The 22,973-nt window shown below is 42.6% G+C and overlaps 1 protein-coding gene across 1 annotated transcript in view; it reads left to right on the top strand.

The window, feature by feature from the left end:
• The window catches only part of LOC126191320 (cytochrome P450 6k1-like), a 211,925-nt gene that overhangs the window by 187,030 nt on the left and 1,922 nt on the right, over positions 1-22,973 (top strand). Inside the window, exons 6-7 of the mRNA XM_049932150.1 lie at positions 5,942-6,163; positions 12,013-12,264. Coding sequence (XP_049788107.1) covers positions 5,942-6,163; positions 12,013-12,264 — 474 coding nt within the window. The remainder of the gene's footprint in view (positions 1-5,941; positions 6,164-12,012; positions 12,265-22,973) is intronic.

Here is a 22,973-nt window from a genome sequence, read left to right on the forward strand (position 1 = left end):
CGGCGGCGGTGCACAAATGCTGCGCAGCTAGCGCCATTCGACGGCCAACACCGCGGTTCCTGGTGTGTCCGCTGTGCCGTGCGTGTGATCATTGCTTGTACAGCCCTCTCGCAGTGTCCGGAGCAAGTATGGTGGGTCTGACACACCGGTGTCAATGTGTTCTTTTTTCCATTTCCAGGAGTGTAGTTTTACACAAAGGGTAGTGAAATGCGTAATTTTCAGGCAAAGTGGATTTAATCTTTTTTTAAAATTTCAATCTGGTTAGGTAGAGAAAAGTAAGGTCAGAGAGGTTCGCTGATGTGGAATTCTTATAACAAGAGCGTAACAATATAAAATACTGTTATCAGAAGACGCAATATTATTGTTGCTGCATGTGATGCACTTACTGTCACGAGATAACGTACACGGACGAGTAAAGTGAGAACTACCCACCAATATTGAGCAAATCGTCTAGAGCAGTTAGCTCCCTTCTTGCATTTGTATGGCATACACTATGTGATCAAAAGTGTCCGGACATCTGGCTGAAAATGACTTACAAGTTCGCCCTCCATCGGTAATGCTGGAATTAAGTATGGTGTTGGCCCACCCTTAGCCTTGATGACAGGTTCCACTCGCGCAGGTATACGTTCAATCAGGTGCTGCACTGAGGAGAGGTATCGATGTCGGTCGGTGAGGCCTGGCACGAAGTCGGCGTTCCAAAACATCCCAAAGGTGTTCTGTAGGATTCGGGACATGACTCTGTGCAGGCCAGTCCATTACAGGGATGTTATTCTCGTGTAACCACTCCGCCACAGGCCGTACATTATGAACAGTTGCTCGATCGTGTTGAAAGATGCAATCATCCCCGAATTGCTCTTCGACAGTGGGAAGCAAGAAGATGCTTAAAAGATCAATATAGGCCTGTGCTGTAATAGTGCCACGCAAAACAACAAGGGGTGCAAGTCCCATCCATGAAAAACACCATCACTACATAACAATACCGCCTCCGAATTTTACTGTTGGCGCTACAGACGCTGGCAGATGATGTTCACCGGGCATTCGCCATACCCACACCCTGCCATCGGGTCGCCACATTGTGTGCCGCGATTCGTCACTCCATACAACGTTTTTCCACTGTTCAATCGTCCAATGTTTACGCTCCTGACACCAAACGATGCGTCGTTTGGTATTTACCGCGGTGATGTGTGGCTTATGAGCAGCCGCTCGACCATGAAATCTAAGTTTTCTCACTTCCCCCCCCCCTCCCCTAACTGTCATAGTACTTGCAGTGGATCCTGATGCAGTTTGGAATTCCTGTGTGATGGTCTGGATAGATGTCTGCCTATTACACATTACGACCCTCTTCAACTGTCGGCGGTCTCTGTCAGTCAACAGATGTGGTCGGCCTGTACGCTTTTGTGCTGTACGTGCCCCTTCACGTTTTCACTTCACTATCACATCGGAAACAGCGGATCTAGGAATGTTTAGGAGTGTGGAAATCTCGCGTACAGACGTATGACACGAGTGACACCCAATCACCTGTCCACGTTCGAAGCCCGTGAGTTCTGCAGAGCGCCACCTTATGTCTCTCACGATGTCTAATGGCTACTGAGGTCACTGATATGGAGTACCTAGCAGTAGGTGGCAGCACAATGCACCTAATATGAAAAACGTACGTTTTTTGGGGGTCCGAATGCTTTTGATCTCATAGTGTATGAGTTAAGTATCACAGTGATAACGTTGTATTTGCTATATGTCTCGAAGGTTAGGCCATGTGTGGTGTTGGGCTTACGTTGCCCCAAGTTAAAATAAAATAATCCGTAGAGAACTCAACAAACACCTCCTCCTACTTCACTGCCGGCACTCCATATAATAGCAGGCAACGATCTACAGAATCCTTCCATCGGATTGCCACAAGGCACAGTGTGATTCATCACTCCAGATTACTCATTCCAGTCATCCATTGTCCAGTGGCGTCGCTCTTTGCTCCACCTGTAGCGACTCTTACTATAGATATGTGTGGCTCATGAGGAGATGGTCGATCATTGCACCTCACTCTTTCCAGCTCCCTGTGCACAGCCATTGTGCTAGCTGAGCTGTTGGTGGTGCTTTTGCACGCCTAAATTACTGTTTCAGCTGATTCCATGTATTTTTTTTGTAACAACCTCCCCCAAAGCTTGACGGTTCCTTTCCGTCAATACATGAGGTCTGCGCGGTCTTGTTTTAGCTGTGGTTGTTCCCTCGCGTTTCCATATCACAACAACATCACCAACAGTCGACTTGGGCAGAGTTAGAGGGTTGACATACCCCTGGCAGATGCTTACTCAGGTGTCATCCAATGATTAGCCCCATTCGAAGTCTCTGAGCTCTCCTGATCAACCCATTCTGCTGTTACTGCATCTTCACTCGCAGCACAACGCTGCCAGACTCCTTTTATACTGGTGGATCTGTCTCTCGTGACATCTAGTGGTCAGTTACGCAATATATAGGGCAGTCTCGATAGTTTCCATCAGATTGTGTAGACAGTGTGTATCAGAAATACGTTTCAAATTTTGTGGACAGATTCCTCAGAGCAGAAAAAGAAGATAAGTAAATGTCAGAACAGTTTAGAACGTTCTGAAGTCAGAAACTCACAGCAAATGTTGTCCGCGGCTTGTGGCTTGCGGTAGCGTTCTCGCTTCCCGCGCACGGGTCCCGGGTTCGATTCCCGGCAGGGTCAGGGATTTTCTCTGCCTCGAGATGACTGGGTGTTGTGTGTCTTTCATCATCATTTCATCCTCATTCACTCGCAAGTCGCCGTAGTGGTGTTAAAGAACTTGTGGAGCGGCGGCCGAACCGCCCCGCGAGGGGTCTTCCGGCCACCAATGCTATACGCTCATTATTACAGCAAATGTTCAAAATGCACTAAGATGGTATGCTTGCTTTTACTCATGTATGCAGTTCCACAATACTTGTGGGCGGTTTAAAATCTTCGTAGTACAGTTCATGCTAAATCTTCGTAGTACAGTTCATGCTAGAACCCAAGCAGCAGTCTCTGAGCAACACGTAGGCTGGAACTGTGAGCGGCTGCCTATCAAGTCCATACGTTCTCCAGCATATCTCACAGGAGATACAACTGATGATACCTGCCATGGCAGATGAATAGGTAGGCGAGGATAAGTTTCTTGGCTTTCACGTTTCCCTGACCTCAGTCCTTTGGGTCATTATCGCTGAGGGAACTAAAACAATTGACTTATGCAACAGACATTCCGTTCCTTCCTACAGAACAAGTCGGACCGTTCCCTGTAACCGACCCTTAGAGCTGCAACAGACACTGTGGTTGTTCACTGCATCACTATATTTTTAAATAACAGCATTTATATTGATGGATTTCCATACTATTCTAACAGCTACAGCCTAAAAAATGTTTTTTTTTTAAATTCTGGTATTTGATCATCGACTGTAATAGATAATGATCAGTTTCAATCGATCATGACCGTCTTTGAACTGTGTGCTCAAATATACCGATACAAAAATGTATTAGATATTTCTGTTAAAATTTTATCAAGAATTAATATAATATTCCAACAACGGTCAGTGAGATATCATACATGAAGTGTTATGTAAGGAACGTGTAGACATGCTCTCAGAGATCTGAAGAGGGTATCATCAACTCAACTTGTGGTTCATTACACTTTTGAATCAAATACCGAAATAATGAACATTTCGAACAGCTCTCAGTTCCAGGGAGGACACTATAAAAACATGAAACACTGCAGCTAATATCTGAGGAACATATTAAAGTACATTTCGTTAAATACTTTACGATACCGTACACATGTAGTTCGTTTAAATATATAATTTTATCTGCTTTGACTCTAATACTGGTCACCGGGTTTAACTGAAACATGGTAATATTGTCACACTGTAAGGCACCAGCCTCCTGATCAAAGATGTTCCATCCGACACCACTCATCTCTCACAGACCAGTGCCCATCAAACCATCCCACGTCACTGAAAGAATATGGACGACAACGATATTACCTGGCATTGACAATTCTGTTTTACTCATACACTGAGGTGAAAAAAGTCATGGGATATTGTGTCTGATTTCGTTTTGCCTGGAATAGTGCAGCAACTCAACATATCATGATCAACCAGTCTTTGGATGTCCTCTGCAGAAATATTGAGCCATGCGGCATCTATAACTGTCCATAATTGAGAAAGTGTTGCCAGTGTACGATTTCGTGCACGAACTGAGCTCTCGACTACGTTCCATAGAAGTTCGATGGAATTCAGGGGTGGGCGACGTAGGTGGCCAAATCATTTGCTCGAATTGTCCACAACGTTTTTCAAAACCAGTCGCGAATAACATAACTGAACAGCTGAAAATGATCTCCAAGTACCCGAATATAACCATTTCCAGTCAACGATCGGTTCACTTGGACCAGAGGCCTCAGTCCATCCCATGTAAACACAGCCCACAGCATTATGGAGTCACCACCAGTTTGCACACTGCCGTGTTATCTGTTGTGGGTTGGCAGGAGAGCCAACACCGGGTACTAGAGGAAGCCGAAAGGCACGCGTTTTAGCTCACGCAGGCTGGCGTGAGGTCTGGAACAGGACAAGGAAATTAGACTTTAGAAAAACGGACGTAGCTGGTGGAATACTTAACTTTAATCCATTAATGATGAGCGTCGCTCTTGACGGTACATTATTCATAATCTCAATAGTAACTGGTAATGGCGCCTTGCTAGGTCGTAGCAAATGACGTAGCTGAAGGCTATGCTAACTATCGTCTCGGCAAATGAGAGCGTATTTTGTCAGTGAACCATCGCTAGCAAAGTCGGCTGTACAACTGGGGCGAGTGCTAGGAAGTCTCTCTAGACCTGCCGTGTGGCGGCGCTCGGTCTGCAATCACTGACAGTGCCGACACGCGGGTCCGACGTATACTAACGGACCGCGGCCGATTTAAAGGCTACCACCTAGCAAGTGTGGTGTCTGGCGGTGACACCACATTATCAACATGAGTCCATGACTTGGTGGGTCTGCGCCACACACAAACCCTACCATCAGCTCTTACCAACTGTAATCGGGACTCATCTGACCAGGCCGCGGTTGTCCAGTCGTCTAGGGTGCAACTGATATGGTCACGTGCGTAAGACAGGTGCTGCAGGCGATGTCATGCTCTGGGCAAAGGCACTCGCGTCGGTCGTCAGCCCGTATCGCCAGATTTCAACGCACTATCCTAACGGATACTTTTGGCGCTCGTCCCACATTGATTTCGGTGACTGTTTCACACAGTCTTGCTTGTCTGTTAGCACTGATAACTCTATGCAAACGCCGCTGCTCTTGGTGTTCAACGGAAGGCCTTCGGCCACAGCGTTGTCCTTGGTGGGAGCTAACGCCCGAAATTCGTTATTCTCGACGCACTCTTAACACCGTGGGTCTCGGAATATTGAATTTTCTAACGATTTCCGAAGTTAATTGTCTTATGCATCTAGTTCCAATTACCATTCCGCTGTCAGGTCTGTTAATTCCCATCGTGCGGCAATTACCATTTCGGAAACCCTTTCATACGAATCATCTGACTACAAATGACAGTTCCGCCAATGCACTGCCCTTTTATACCTTTTATACGCGATACTACCGCCATCTGTATATGTGCTTATCTCTATCTCATGACTTTTGCCGCCTCAATGTATTATGTTGGCCATAGATAGTTTTATGAAATTAGTGCGTTCTGTAGATATGAGTCACTATCGTTTGGTATTTATTTCTCTCTAAAAATTCGACACTTGTACAGTACCATGTAAAAAAAAAAAATTGCTCTTAGCAGTGATCCGTTTAAAGCATTTGTTGACAGTTTCAGAAAATTGTGTATGGAAACAAAATTCTGTCTTAAAATATTATAGTGTAATAGATTTTGGTGGTTACTCCGATTAATCATGGAGGAAATATAAGAGCCAGCTATCTTTTTCAGAGTTGTCAATTGATGACGTCGCTGCCCAGGCGTTTGTCTTCTTCGCAGCGGGCTTCGAGACGTCATCAACCACGATAAGCTTCGCTCTTCACGAGCTGGCTCATCACAGTGACATCCAGAAACGTCTCCAGGAGGAGATCGACTCGGTTCTCAAGCAAAGTGATGGACAAATCACCTACGATGCGATCAACAGCATGCACTACCTCGATAAAGTAGTCTCAGGTATGTACGAACATATGGTTTCGAGCCCTGAAACTTGATTGCCAATTTAGACTGATATTCAAATATGTGAAGAAACCCTACTTTAAATTCGAAGTCAATGAAAGAATTGTATTTATTGTTTCCAACTCTAATGGAAAGAAAACGATGGTCATTAATATTGTTCATCTGACAGACAAAATTAAAAGAGGAAATAAAGAGAAAGAAACCCAATAACTACGAATCGAACCTAATCATAATATTTGGTTGCTATTGTCTTTGAATAACAGTACCAAATTCTCTTCAAATTACATGTTATTTACCACAATTCCTTTTTCTTTCAACCTGAAAGAAATATTTTACTGCAGTTTATTGTGCAACTTGTTATTTTTTTTAAATAATTCCTCAGGAATTTGTTACAGTAATGGCATTCCTTCTTTAATTCGCATACGTGTATTTAAACATCTTGTTACACCTGCTCCAGACACTGCTCGCACGCCCTATCTTGCCATATACAGCATGATGTTCACATCTCTTATGGTAATCAACATCTCTCTGTCTAAAACAGTTTTTGCCAACAGAAAAGTGCTCAATCTCCAGGAAGAGCCTATGAAAGCAATATACCTTTCATTGTTTAATTATGTGATACTCAAGCCACAAATGAAGTATCCCAAGGTTCTAATAAATATAAGGGGGTTGTTCGTGTTGTTGCCCCAGATGATAATTACACGAAATATTTGTCAGGATTTGTAAGCAGTGGGTCCTTGAAGTACGGCAATACGCGAACTCAAGAAGTAAGTTTAAACAGTTTTATTAACAAAGGCTGATTATAAAACATGCACATTACGTGCACCGCTCATCATCACTGTGTCTGACATCCTAATTACGGTCGTATCGAAAGGCTCCATGGCGAGCCAAGAAAAGAGACTAATTCGTGCCCAAGGCCGTGCTAGTTAATACGGCGTGCTGCAGACAGCGGCCATACGCGTAATACCTTTGTAGCAGTGTTGCCGGAAGCGCATGTACTGACCAAGCAAATTGTCAACGTTCCAGACAGGTCGGCTGGGGAGTGCGTGTTACGTACCGTACGGCTGCATGCAACCCGTAGACCCTTATATCACTCTCCCCAGAGAAAATGAGCAACCATAATCTGCTTCGCCATTTGTGGCATCAGAAAGGATTGCAACACAAATTTCATTTGCAGACACAGTAATTCTCGGTACAGAGAAGCATGCCTTCAGGATGACAGTTTCATACATGACAAATGCTTTTGACAAAAGACAAATTAATAAAAGCAATAAAAACACAGTACTGACAATCAAGTATGCATTAACATTACTCGATGAATCGAAGGACTTAATTCTATTTGCTGCTTCAAAGAAGTTTAACTCATTATTGGAAGAAATTACCTTTTCATGGATATCCTTAATTAAATTATTGGCTTCAGAAAAACTTGGCAACGACCTTACCGCCGTGGATACACCGGTTCCCGTCAGATCACCGAAGTTAAGGGCTCTCGGGCGTGGCCGGCACTTGGATGGATGACCATCCGGGCCGCCACGAGCTGTTGCCATTTTTCGGGGTGCACTCAGCCTTGTGATGCCAACTGAGGAGCTACTCGATCAAATAGTGGCGGCTCTGGTCAAAGAAAAACCATCATAATGACCGGGAGAGCAGTGGGCTGACCACACGCCCCTCGTATCCGCATCCTCTCACCTGAGGATGACAAGGCGGTCGGATGGTCCCGATGGGCCACTTGTAGCCTTAATTCAGAGTGATGAGTGCTTCAGAAAAACTTGATAAGGAATGCTTTCCATATGTTAATATGTATCAATCATTGTACGAGTAATAAACAGATAACATTCTCGTTAATGGCAAATGTCCAGTTGCATGAAATGTAGTTGGCAACACACTAGTCATATCAAATAATTCACATGATAAATCACAATGTGTTGCATTCAAGATTAATCCATTATTATTAACCAGTGTGAACTATCCAGCCAAGAGCGCTGAGTAGTTCAGAAAATGGGAGCACATGTGGTCACTCGTATGGGGGGAGTCACATGATTGACTTCCACTCACTCTCCGAGTTAAGCCATTCCATGTACATCACAGATAGCGATGGAAGGTCGGGCCTGCTAGCTGCAGCGCCTGGACACGTTTCCTGTCTACTGAAATCGTTGCGATGATCTTGAGATCACACTTTGTGGAAAGCGGAGGGCCCGTGCTACGACCTGCTGTGTTTGACCAGCCCCCTGTCGCCCTAGTATTCTACCCCTCATAACATCACCAATATATGTTCTTTGAGCCATTTTCAACACACAGTCACCATTAGCATGTCTGAAAACGTCTGCACACTTACTCGCTGCACCGTACTCTGACATGCATCGACGCACCTCCGCGTATTTGGACTACTGCGGGCGCCACCATGACCGGCAGAAGTGCAGCTCCCTGCGTCGAAGTTCCCTCCACAGTCAGGTAACTGTGGACTCGTCTCAGTGAACCCCAAGTCGGTGGTCGCTATAGACACTTCGTCGTATTCACCAGGGCTTTCTGCAGCTATCAGGGCCGACCTTCCATCGCTATCCGTGACGTACATGGAATGGCCAAACTCTGAGAGTGAGTGGAAGTAAGACTAACATTTCATAGCAGTCAATCACGTGACTGCCCCCATACGGGTGACCGTATGTGCTCCCTCCCGTTTTCTGAACTAGTCAGCTCTCTTGGCTGGCCTAATGTTTAACTTCAGGCCTTCAGAACGTTCCTTCGTGCAAAGTTTGCAGGCTAAAAGCCATTCTTATGTCATCCCTAGGTGGAGATAAAACACGTAGCCCTGTTACAGAAGCGTGTTGTATCTGCTCTGCACTGTTGCCTATGTGAAGAATCGACGGTTCCCGGCGTCCCCTCTCGCAGACTATGAGGCAGTAAGTTCCCTATCTGTTTGCACCTCAGTTCTACCCATGGAAAATAAACATCTATGAGGCGTGCATTCGGATGAGCAGGACGAGAAATCTGCCGCAACATCTCCTGCTGCTGAAGTCACGTGGTACTGGGCCGGCGCATGTTAGTCCGTGCAGCGCTTAGCGTATTTTGAGTGTAAATGCGTTTTATAGACATCTTAACAATTTTATACCTGGAACTGAAATAGTTTTAAGGCTGTGAAGAGCAGCAGTATTGTGCTTTTCGCCACAGTATCATAGCTCAGTTCCACTTTACTTACGTTTTATCGGGTGCGGGAGAAGTAGTGACGTCCAACAATATATTTCTAGGTTTGCTGTTGCACTTATTCATGTTGTCGAATCTCTGTTCATCTTTCGGGGAACTAGAATACAAAAATTATATGTGGGAAGTGTCTCATGCATTAGTACGTAGATACACACAAGGGTTTGAGGACCTGATTAAACTGGAGGAAATTAATCACGCTGTCTTATATAAATTTCATCTGCGGATGAACGTAGCACGAATACGTAACCGGCCGATGTGGGCGAGCAGTTCTAGGCGCTTCAGTCCGGAACCGCGCGACCGCTATGGTCGCAGGTTCGAATCCTGCTTCGGGCATGGATGTGTGTGATGTCCTTAGGTTAGTTAGGTTTAAGTAGTTCTAATTTCGAGGGGACTGTTGACCTCAGATGTTAAGTCCCATAGTGCTCAGAGCCATTTGAACCATTTGAACGAATACGTAAACACTGACTGGCAGCGTCAACGCACTTGCAAATTTATCTAGCATTTCTCTCGTAAACACATGGGGAAAAAAAAAAGAATCGCCGAAATTTTCTCTACAATACAAGACATTATAATACCGCGTCTCTTTATTTTTAAACATATAAAGCGCCTCACATTAATATGATATTCACTATTAGATATTTGTTGCACGTAACTATGAAAAGTAACTGGTCCTTCTTTCTCGTACTTCTCTTTACATCCGTAGCAAAACAATACTGCACCATGGCTGTTATTAATACTAAAACGTGTAGAAACGTATGTAAAAATAGGTGAATATGTGTAATCGTGCAATATTAAAGTTTCGCTGTTACCACAAATTGCAGAAAAGCAACGACGTTCCATTACCACGCGATTACCCCGGTTTGATGATGAGAACATGCGCAGTAGGTTATGCTCACTCCATAGATATTTGTACTCTATGGTTGTACCGAGTGTTGACCTGGCTTATGCCACCATTGTGTACATAGCGGAAGTGTTCCACTCAGCGCTGTCCCAGCCTGTTCTAACAAAATTTTATTACTGCATTTAATTAGTACCTTGCTCTGCAACGGGTGCTTCATATGGGACATGTGGCGTCATGCAGGTATTGTGAACCTTTAGGCGCATCCAATTGCGCCCTTAGTGCATATAGATGACTGCAGCTTCATGGTAGAGAAAATGAAACTGAATCCCTCATACTACTAGTTTCAATATTCTGTATATATTAAGATCCATTCTTCGATATTAAACTTTGTACGAGTGATACCAGTCTATTGATATATGTATATCGATTCTGTTTCCAAAAACAGTTATTTCCACATTGCACAGTTATTCACCATTAGAGTAGTTGATTTATTTGCCAACTCGGTATGGGTCCAACACTAAATATTTTCCCCAGAACGAAGTTTCTCACACAAGGATATACAATATATTTGTTATGAAAGAGGGCACTGGATAAAGTTACTTAGGAAAGGTTGACAGAGAAGGCCGCAGTCTGAGGAATTTGAGTATCAGTGTCCAATTCAAATTTTATGGAACATGAACTTATTTTTAGACATCAGCCAAAAGGTGCCATTTTATTGTTTTACCTGCAAGTGAGTATATGGCTGGGGGAAAGAGAGAGAGTTAATAACATGGATATGTAACAAATGAAATAATTATTGAGGACAGGGGATTAAATTGAAAACGGCTCTTTGTAATTCATTATCACTCATGAACAGTGGTTTGCAATTCTTAATGTAATGCTCTAATCCTCCCTAAATGAAAGAAAGCAAATAACATTTAAACACTCAGTCATTAATTTGTCATGTACGTTTTCGTTGGAAGTTGAAATGCATATAACGATTTATAGCTACAAAATATTTTAGAAACTACATCTAACAACAATAGAATGTGGTCATTTGAAAGTAGATTTTTGAGGTTTGGCGTTCTGCCAATGCATGAAGCAAGTGTGTAAAAAATAATTTGAAATAGGTCAACAGTCGCAAATAATAATGATGTCGTTGCTAAGTTTACTTTGACAGTTAGTGAGGGGCAAAATAATACTCACAAGTAATTTCACTAAAATCAAACCACATTTCAAGGTTTCATCCCTCAGCCTGAGCTACTGGAATTTCTGCTGAATTTCTAATAAGATCACAGTGCAATTTTCACTCACACGTTGTAATTTTAGTGTGACCCTGCTGTAACACCATAATAACGTCAGCGAGATAACCACTACCTTGGTACTGTGGGCCAAATGTAGACCAAAATTATCTTAAAATTACGTATAAAAGTATGGAACACACTGTCTTGTTATATAGACATTTTTGACAAGTTATGTATTTCAATTTTTTTAGTGGGATTTTGAATTTCATCAGTTTATTAAATTCTTGACATTATGTTGCACAGCGCAGTTGTCTAGGTAATACTAACGTATTCATTACTCATGTCAGAACCGTATAAAAATCGATACTTATTCCCTGACACGAAATTCATTCTATATTATGAACTACATTAGTTAGATTCAAGAAAATTCACAGCTGATATTTCAATTGGCATGTCTATAGAATTCTTCCATAAAATCTACTTAAAAAACACATAAATATGCTTTACAATGATACTACGACCTGAAATGATAAAACTACGTAATTGAATATTGAAAGAAAATCGTTTCACTGTTCGTGTTACAGAGACGCTGAGAAAATATCCACCAGTTGTTATACTCAACAGGGAAAGCAATACTGAGTACAAGATCCCTGGCACTGATATCGTCCTGGAGAAAGGTACTAAGATCTTGATACCTGCGTATGGTCTCCACCATGACCCAGAGTACTTTCCAGACCCTGAACGCTTCGACCCCGAGAGGTTCTCTGAGGAGCAGAAGGCCCAGAGACACCCGTACGTTTACTTGCCGTTTGGAGAAGGACCACGCATCTGCATAGGTGAGTCAGAGAACTGTTGCACGTGTCGTCGTATCTCGTTTTCTTTCTTGAAACCACTTGACCACTATTTTTTTATTCCTTTCAACTTTGACCTCTTTCAGTAGTATCACACATATTAACAAAACATTCTTCTGCAAAGTTAAGCTTGGACATACTGTATGTACAAGGAGGAAATGTCGAGGATATGGAACATTTCATAAAAACAAAACTGTGTAATGCATTTTAGAATAGATATAATACCCTTATATTTCTCTACACAGACACTTAAAAAAGTGGAATAAGAGACAAAAATACATGTTCAGTTACAATTTCTTCCAAATCATATCACAGTCACTTAAATGTATACATACTAATGTGCTCAAGACAATAAGTAATGTACTGGATGAAGGATAGTACAAAAAACTGTTTATGTTGTTTATACAGAGTACATAACATACAGAAATAAGGTATTGGATATAATTAACTTTATATGATTCACATAAAGAGTTTACCACAAATATTTCCCGACCCATTTACATTATCGTTAATCTGTTTTCGCCCAAATTATTTCTGAGAAATTTCTCACAGACCAATAGCCATAATTACAGAGACGTCGGTATAAATTTCACTTTTTTTTAAATGGAGCTATGGTGATGTGTTCTCCCAATATCGTAATCCTCTAGGAGACAATGGGGCTTTACCCTTCTAGGTTTGGAGTAATTGTAATATTTAGAACTTACGATTTGCCTATTTTTAACATGAAACTGAGCTTCCTATTACTGCTACACAAGCAAGTTCACATAATTTCTCTACCTTCTTTCAGCTTATTGTTAAGTGACATTGGTAAAAAGCTCTAGCCTTCTCCATACCATGTGAAAATTACAACCAATGTTATTACGTCATTAATAACAGTCTAAAGATGTTAGTTGACCTTATGTTTAGGGTGTAGTTCAACATCAGATGACCTCTCAAAAAATACTTTACAAAACAATCATTAACACATGGTAATCCAGATCAAGACTTGATGCCAGATGATACATACCAAGTAACATAGTTGATGAAATAATTTTAAATGTAGTCAGTGTGGCACGTTCAAAATCACAACTGTAAGTTACCAGTCGCAACGTCAACAGACATTTGAAGGAAATAATGCATCCAAAAATTAACAGCTGAACACGCCAGATGACATGCTGACCATTGGACTACTTAAGCCAACGAGAGAAACTTTTTTGTTTTTATTTAGATTATTCGTCACGTTCGATGCCACAATGCCACGATTAATTATAAAGAAACTAAGGAAAAAAACCATGAAAGAATGAGTGGCAAACAACAAATAGATGAAAAATGCAACTAAAATAGTAAAAATGAGAAAAGTAACTAAAATAATAAAAACACTGTGATAGAAGCCGACACCAGATGGTGTTAAAGCCTTATGATCAAGTACAAAATGTAAAAATGTATTACAAAATGATACAAAGTTATAAAATCGATAAAACAAGAGGAATCTTCTAAAACATAAATGAACGCAGTCATGTGTCACTTCCACAAATGCACAGAGATGCGCTAAAGGTAAACAGATGTGCCATCTACATTCAGAATTCCAGAAACAATAGTGATTGATGCAAATACATTTTAAATACATTCTAAAAGAACTATTAATAATAACAAATGAAATCGGTTTCGAAACAAACATATACAATAGTCAAATATTTTATTTTACTTGTAATAGAAACGAAAGATGAATAAAAATGAAATAAAATTATTATTCGCTGTAAAGAAAAAAAAAGTAAGTAAGCGCGAAAGGAGACAGGTTAATGAACCATCAAATCGTGAAAAATGTTGGGAAAGCCAGTGCATGCCACTTGCGAATTCCTCATTGATAACAATTTCCAGACCGGATCGGCGATGCACATAAATTTCCAATTTTTCGAGAATATAGAGGTTCATCATGCACAATGTCCAAATCATCATTGATGAGAAGCAAAAGATGACCATTCACCCTCAAATGGAAAGCAAGTGCACTATAGCTTTTGTAAGTGCGCTCTCTGAATCGTGTTGTTAAATCTCTCCCCGTCTGGAGAGAGGTTTAGGACAATTTACGCTCATCGCCTAGCCGATTCGGTAGTTTATCTACACCTACATCTACATATGTACTCCAAAAGCTGCCGTATGGTGCGTGGCAGAGTATACCTTGTACCACTACCAGTCATTTTACTTCCTGTTCCACTCGCAAGTAGAGCAAGAGGAAAAACGAATGTCTATATGCTTCCGTATGAGCCCTAATTTCTCTCAGTCCTTACCGAAGTCTGACATTCACCTTCCCTACCACAATTCTCACATGCTTATTCCATTTCATATTGCTTTGCAGTGTCGTGTCTAGATATTTAAACGACGTGACTGCGTCAAGCAGAACAGTACTAATGGTGTTTCCGAACATTAGGCGTCTGTTTTTCCTTCTCATCTGCATTAACTTACATTTTTCTACATTGGGAGCTACGAGTTATTCACTTTTCTCTAAGTCATCTTGTAACCACCTAGTCACTCAAATTCGAGACCTTCCTCTACACCACAGCATCAACAATAAACAGCCGCAGATTGCTACCCACCCTGTCTGTCAGATCATTTATGTATACAGAAAATACACTTCCCTAGTGGGCTCCTGCCGATATCCTTATCTCTGATGAATACTCGCCGTCGACGACAACATACTGGGTTCTATTACTTAATAAGTTTTCGAGCCACTCACATGTCTGGGAACCTATTCCATTGCTCATACTTTCGTTAACAGTCTGCAATGGGACACAGTGTCAAATACTTTCTGGAAATGTAGAAGTATGAAAACTGCCTGTTGCCCTCCATTCATAATTCGCAAAAGGGGGCAAGCCAAGTTTCGCACGAAAGATACTTACTAAAATCATGCTGATTCGTGCATATAAGCTTCTCAGTCCCAAGAAAGTTTATTATATTCTAACTGAGAATATGCTCAAGGATTCTGCAGCAAACAGAAGTTAGGGATATTGTTCTGTAATTTTGCTGGCCCGTACTTTTACCTTTCTTATATACTGGAGCCACCTGCGCTTTTTTCCAGTCCCTTGGGACTTTGCGCTGGGCAAGGGATTCGCGATAAATGTAAGCTAGGTAAGAGGACAATGCCGTACAGTACATCTGTGAAACTGAATTGGGATTCCATCCGGACCTGGTGATTTATTTGTTTTCAACTCTTTCAATTGTTTCTCTACGCCATGGATTCTTGTTACTGTGTCCTCCACACGGGAATCTATGCAATGCTCGAATACCTGTATGTTTGCACGATTCTTCTGTGTCAAAGATTTCTTAAATGTGAAACTTAAAACTTCGGTTATACTTTTGTTATGTTCTACTGCCACACCAAGCTGGTCTATGAGTGGCTGAATGGAAGCCTTAGACCCGCTAAGCGATTTTACTCAGGACCAGAATTTTCTCGTCCTCTTGATTGGATTTGTTGCTGAGTTATGAGGGTTGTAGTTGTTTTATGCTTCATGCATAGATCTTTTTACAGAGGTGTGGACCTCAATTAACCTCTGTCTGTCGACGTTTGCGCGTTTGCTTTGGAACCAGGAGTGCAACAGTTTTTGCTTCCTCAGCATTTTCCGAATTTCGTAGTTAAACTACGGTGGGTCTTTTCCGTCCTTAATCAAATTACTAGGCACATAGTTTCCCAGCTTGTGATAAACAATCTGTTTAATCTTTGCCCATAATTCCTCTTCCTCCATCTTACTGGATCTAAGAGATTCAATTCACTGTCTAAGTGAGATACTAACAACTGCTTCTCTGCTCTTTCTAGCAGAAACACTCTCCTAGCATTCTTGATGAATTTATTAACTTTCGACTTACAACGACATCATTATCTCTAATCCCCGTCTCTATACTGATGCTCTCGCTAAGGTCCTGCCTGTTTGTAGCTACAAAGTCAAATATATTTCTATAGCGCGTGTGCTGCGAAACTAGCTGCTTAAGACAGTTTCCAGAAAACGTATTCGAAAATGCTTCGTAAGACTGTCTGTGTGTACTCCCTGCAATGAATCCATGGACGTCCCAGTCCATACCCAGCAGGTTAAAGTCGCCTCCAACTAGTATTGCATGATCTGGGTCATGACCTGCCCTAGCCTACAAACCCTCATGTGCACTCCAAAAGTGCTCTCCGACCTGAGTAGCTCCTACCTGTATACTCGCTTCTGACCAAAAACTTCCTTTGAATGGTTCTAGAAATGTCACTGCGAAATCGGGTGGCGGGTAGAAACGTCAAAAAATTAACTTGGTTTCTCCTAGAACTGTTATACGCATCCAGATAATTTCACTGTCACACTCATTTCCAACTTCAACGCAGACAATATTTTTCCAGCCGCAATGAGCCCTCCCCCTCCTATGGTGTCTAATCTGTCTTTCAGATATACGTTCCATGACTCTCTAAACAGCTCAGAGCCTTTTAGTTCAGGTTTCAGCCAGCTCTTGATCCCAAGAATAATTTGAGCGCGAGTGATTTCCTGGAGAGCAGTAGATTTGGGAGCTTCGTTGTGAATACCTCAACAACTTACTGATAAAAGTTTGAAAGTGGAGGAGTCTTTACTCTAACCGTGATCTGACTTCCCTTTCCGCATATCAATTGGTGAGTGTTCTTCAGAGTTCAAAATGTTCAAATGTGTGTCTTATGAGACTTAACTGCTAAGGTCATCAGTCCCTAAACTTACACACTACTTAACCTAAATTATGCTAAGGACAAACAGACACATGCATGCCCGAGGGAGGACTCGAACCTCCGCCGGGACCAGCCGCACAGTCCATGACTGCAGCGCCGGAGACCACTCGGCTAATCCCGTGCGGCGTTCCTCAGAGTACTTCAAACTAACGCCTAGCCTAAGAAACCCCCATGCGCATTCCAAAAGTGCACTCCTACCTGAGTAGCTGCTTCCTTCGTTTAGTGCAACCCTGACCTACAAATCCCCACTCAATAACAAAAGTCTACAAATCTGCTGGCAAGACCGTCACAGTCGATTGAGACCCTCCACTCGGCTCCAAATAAAAGGACACCTATCAACTCTGGGAACAACGCTGCAAATTGCGAACTCTGTCTGCACCCTGCACTTGAGGCCAGCTGCCTTCACCACCTCCATCAGCCTCCTTAGAAACTGATATGACCTTAGAACCAGTGCAATAGGCGTCGTTGGTGCCAACATGAGCCAAAACGTGCAGACGACTGCACTCTGAACGCTCAATAGCCATAGGCAAGGTCACTTCTGTCTCTCGTATGATGTCCGCCGGCAGACACATCTAGTGCACATTGGCTTTCTTTCCAGCCCTATCTGCCTAAAGGGCTCCATAACGCACCTGATGTTGGAGTCCTGATAACTAGTAAACCCTTCTCCTGGTGTGCGTGCTCGTATCCTGCTAAAGGACCGTCCACCTCCTCACTCACAGAGCGAATGGCCAAGGCCAGACGGTCGGCCTTTACGTTGACCTCCGTCTCGAGCGACGCTAACGCATTACCACCTGCCACTCGCTCTGCTGTGAGTGCAGTTGCACTGCGTCTGGTACACTTGGAGTTGTCTTAGAAGCAGAGCCTCTGGGCGAAACAAGCGACACCTGGAGTGTACCATGCGATGCACCTATATTCTCCAACACCGCTACTCCCCAAGGCAGCAGCCTGAAGGTGACTGACAGTAGCCAAAAGTGCATCCACCTGTTCGCGAACTGCAGCCAGCTTCTCCTTCGTCCACACAGAACATGCACACATCCTACCCATGCTAGCAAGAGTAAATGAAGAAGTAAACTGTAAGAGCAGAGCAACTTACTACCCTCTTGATATGTCACCAATGGACTTTGATGTCTTAATGATACCTGGCTATTCAGAAGAAATGAAAACTGCATTATTTCCTTCAAATATGTATTGACGTTGTTCTTGTTCACTTAGCACTAGTAGCTTAAAATTGTGATTTTGTTCGTGATGTTATTTCGTCAATTATGTTACTTGGTATGTGTCATTTTACTACCTACATTGTAATGTGTGACATGTATTTCTGAATCATGACTTGATCTGGATTGTCATGTTCTTATGATAGTACTGTAAAATATTTTTTGTCAGATCATCTGCTATGGGGTATACCCTAAATGGACACACATCAAAAAAGTTTTGCATCACCTCGGTTCCGAGTTCCGGAACTTGTACAGAAAACTGGAATAAAGATGAACATCAGCAACATTTCGCCCTTTTTATTAATCATGAAAACCACACATTGCATGTCGTATCACAATACAGCGAGACCTTCAAGATGGTAGTCCAGATTGCTGTTCAGACCAGTACCCCTAATTCCCAGCTGCACGTCCTCTTGCACTGATGCATGTCTGTATTCGTCGTGGCATAGTATCCACAAGTTCATCAAGGGACTGTTGGTACAGATCGTCCCACTTCTCAATGGCGATTAGGCGCAGATCTCTCAGAGTGACTGGTGGGTCACTTAGTCAATAAACAGCCCTTTTCAGTCCATCCCAGGCGTTGTCGATAGGGTTCATGTCCGGAGAACATGCTGGCCACTCTAGTCGAGCGATGTCGTTATCCTGAAGGAAGTCATTCACAAGATGTACACGATGGGGGCGCGAATTATCGCCCATGAAGACGAATGCCTTGCCAATATGCCCCCGATATCGTTGTTCTATCAGTCGAAGGATGGCATTCACGTATCGTACAGCCGTTACGGCGCCTTCCATGACCACCAGCGGCGTACGTCGGCCCCACATAATGCCACCCCAAAACAGCAGGAAACCTCCACCTTGCTTCACTGTCTGTGCAGTGTGTCTAAGGCGTTCAGCCTGACCGGGTTACCTCCAAACACTCCGACGATTGTCTGGTTGAAGGTATATGCGACACTCATCGGTGAAGAGAACGTGATGCCAATCCTAAGGGGTCCATTCGGCATGTTTTTGAGCCCATCTGTACGCGCTGCACGGTGTCGTGGTTGCAAAGATTGACCTCGCCGTGGACGTCAGGAGTGGAGTTGCGCATCATGCACCCTATTGCGCACAGTCTGAGTCGTAACACGGCGTCCGGTGGCCGCTCGAAAAGCATTATTCACCATGATGGCGTTGCTGTCAGGGTTCCTCCGAACCATAATCCGTAGGTAGCGGTCATCCATTGCAGTAGTAATGCCTGAGCGGGGCACGTAATTGACAGTACCTGTCTCTCTGTATCTCCTCCATGTCCGAACAAGATCGCTTTGGTTCACTCCGAGACGCTTGGACACTTACGTTGTTAAGAGCCCTTCCTGGCACAAAGTAACAATGCGGACGCGATCGGACCGCGGTATTGACTGTCTAGGCATCTAGGCATGGTTGAACTACAGACAACATTAGCTTTGTACCTCCTTCCTGGTGGAACGGCTGGAACTGATCGGCTGTCGGACCCCCCCCTCCCCCCGTCTAATTGGCGCTGCTCATGCATGGTTATTTACATCTTTGGGCGGGATTAGTGACATCTCTGAACAGTCAAATGGATTGCCCACAATCAACGTCTATCTTCAGGAGTGCTGGGGACTGGGGTGATGTAAAACTTTTTTTGATGTGTATATATTGTAATAAAGAAGTTTAGCTAACATCTGTTGACTGTTATTAGCGATCTACCAGCATCGGTTATAATTTTAACATATATCAACACGGTCGTAAGCCTTGTGCACGACATTCGCCATACCATTTCTTTCTGCAATTCACAGTTCAGTATTCCCACTTGGTTACTGCAGGTATTGGATATGCTAATCGATCTCTGGACCACATGAATGAACTCTTAAGCATAGAAAAATCTGAAAACCGCAACTTCAAGTTGTCAGAGGAATTTCTCAGTGTCTACATTTCTTTTATGGAAGTACCTCTGTTTTTCACAGCTTCTTCTTATGTTATTGATTAATGAACACTAGCTCTTGTGGGTTCCATTACCTTTATCTAGAGCTGAACAGAAAACTCTACTTTCTCGTAGTCAACAGTTTTTGATGGATGATTGATGAACTGTTATAATCTTATACATTGGACCATAATAAATGGGAAAGAGTGTTGGGTGGTAAAATACTGTAATTAATATCAAAATAAAGAAAGAACAACGTATATAAAAGAAAGACATGTGGCTGAATAGAAAATTTGAAAAAAATTGAGCTGGTGTAAAAATGAAAATTCAACAAGAACAGTTTCAGATGTCATACCTTGTTCAAAAGCAAGAAACTGCTACAAAAATTTTACAGATTTATATGAGATATTTTTCCCCCCCATGAACCATGGACCTTGCCGTTGGTGGGGAGGCTTGCGTGCCTCAGCAATACAGATAGCCGTACCATAGGTACAACCACAACGGAGGGGTATCTGTTGAGAGGCCAGACAAACGTGTGGTTCCTGAAGAGGGGCAGCAGCCTTTTCAGTAGTTGCAAGGGCAACAGTCTGGTTGATTGACTGACCTGGCCTTGTAACAATAACCAAAACGGCCTTGCTGTGCTGGTACTGCGAACGGCTGAAAGCAAGGGGAAACTACGGCCGTAAATTTTCCCGAGGGCATGCAGATTTACTGTATGATTAAATGATGATGACGTCCTCTTGGGTAAAATATTCCGGAGGTAAAATAGCCCCCATTCGGATCTCCGGGCGGGGACTACTCAAGAGGATGTCGTTATCAGGAGAAAGAAAACTGCCGTTCTACGGTTCGGAGCGTGGAATGTCAGATCCCTTAATCGGGCAGGTAGGTTAGAAAATTTAAAAAGGGAAATGGATAGGTTAAAGTTAGATACAGTGGGAATTAGTGAAGTTCGGTGGCAGGAGGAACAAGACTTCTGGTCAGGTGACTACAGGGTTATAAACACAAAGTCAAATAGGGGTAATGCAGGAGTATGTTTAATAATGAATAGGAAAATAGGAATGCGGGTAAGCTACTATAAACAGCATAGTGAACGCATTATTGTGGCCAAGATAGATACGAAGCCCACTCCTACTACAGTAGTACAAGTTTATATGCCAACTAGCTCTGCAGATGATGAAGAAATTGAAGAAATGTATGATGAAATAAAAGAAATTATTCAGATAGTGAAGGGAGACGAAAATTTAATAGTCATGGGTGACTGGAATTCGAGTGTAGGAAAAGGGAGAGAAGGAAACATAGTAGGTGAATATGGATTGGGTGTAAGAAATGAAAGAGGAAGCCGCCTGGTAGAATTTTGCACAGAGCACAACTTAATAATAGCTAACACTTGGTTTAAGAATCATGATAGAAGGTTGTATACGTGGAAGAACCCTGGAGACACTAAAAGGTATCAGATAGATTATATAATGGTAAGACAGAGATTTAAGAACCAGGTTTTAATTTGTAAGACATTTCCAGGGGCAGATGTGGACTCTGACCACAATCTATTGGTTATGAACTGTAGATTAAAACTGAAGAAACTGCAAAAAGGTGGGAATTTAAGGAGATGGGACCTGGATAAACTGAAAGAACCAGAGGTTGTACAGAGTTTCAGGGAGAGCATAAGGGAACAATTGACAGGAATGGAGGAAAGAAATACAGTAGAAGAAGAATGGGTAGCTTTGAGGGATGAAGTAGTGAAGGCAGCAGAGGATCAAGTAGGTAAAAAGACGAGGGCTAGTAGAAATCCTTGGGTAACAGAAGAAATATTGAATTTAATTGATGAAAGGAGGAAATATAAAAATGCAGTAAATGAAGCAGGCAAAAAGGAATAGAAACGTCTCAAAAATGAGATCGACAGGAAGTGCAAAATGGCTAAGCAGGGATGGCTAGAGGACAAATGTAAGGATGTAGAGGCGTATCTCACTAGAGGTAAGATAGATACTGCCTACAGGAAAATTAAAGAGACCTTTGGAGATAAGAGAACCACTTGTATGAACATCAAGAGCTCAGATGGAAAGCCAGTTCTAAGCAAAGAAGGGAAAGCAGAAAGGTGGAAGGAGTATATAGAGGGTCTATACAAGGGTGATGCACTTGAGGACAATATAATGGAAATGGAAGAGGATGTAGATGAAGATGAAATGGGAGATACGATACTGCGTGAAGAGTTTGACAGAGCACTGAAAGACCTGAGTCGAAACAAGGCCCCCGGAGTAGACAACATTCCATTGGAACTACTGACGGCCTTGGGAGAGCCAGTCCTGACAAAACTCTACCATCTGGTGAGCAAGATGTATGAAACAGGCGAAATACCCTCAGACTTCAATAAGAATATAATAATTCCAATACCAAAGAAAGCAGGTGTTGACAGATGTGTAAATTACCGAACAATCAGTTTAATAAGCCACAGCTGCAAAATACTAACACGAATTCTTTACAGACTAATAGAAAAACTAGTAGAAGCCGACCTCGGGGAAGATCAGTTTGGATTCCGTAGAAATACTGGAACACGTGAGGCAATACTGACCTTACGACTTATCTTAGAAGAAAGATTAAGGAATGGCAAACCTACATTTCTAGCATTTGTAGACTTAGAGAAAGCTTTTCACAATGTTGACTGGAATACTCTCTTTCAAATTCTAAAGGTGGCAGGGGTAAAATACCGGGTGCGAAAGGCTATTTACAATTTGTACAGAAACCAGATGGCAGTTATAAGAGTCGAGGGCCATGAAAGGAAAGCAGTTGTTTGGAAGGGAGTGAGAGAGGGTTGTAGCCTCTCCCCAATGTTATTCAATCTGTATATTGAGCAAGCAGTAAAGGAAACAAA

The sequence above is a fragment of the Schistocerca cancellata genome, chromosome 6 (genome assembly GCF_023864275.1).
Source record: "Schistocerca cancellata isolate TAMUIC-IGC-003103 chromosome 6, iqSchCanc2.1, whole genome shotgun sequence".
Classification (NCBI taxonomy): domain Eukaryota; kingdom Metazoa; phylum Arthropoda; class Insecta; order Orthoptera; family Acrididae; genus Schistocerca; species Schistocerca cancellata.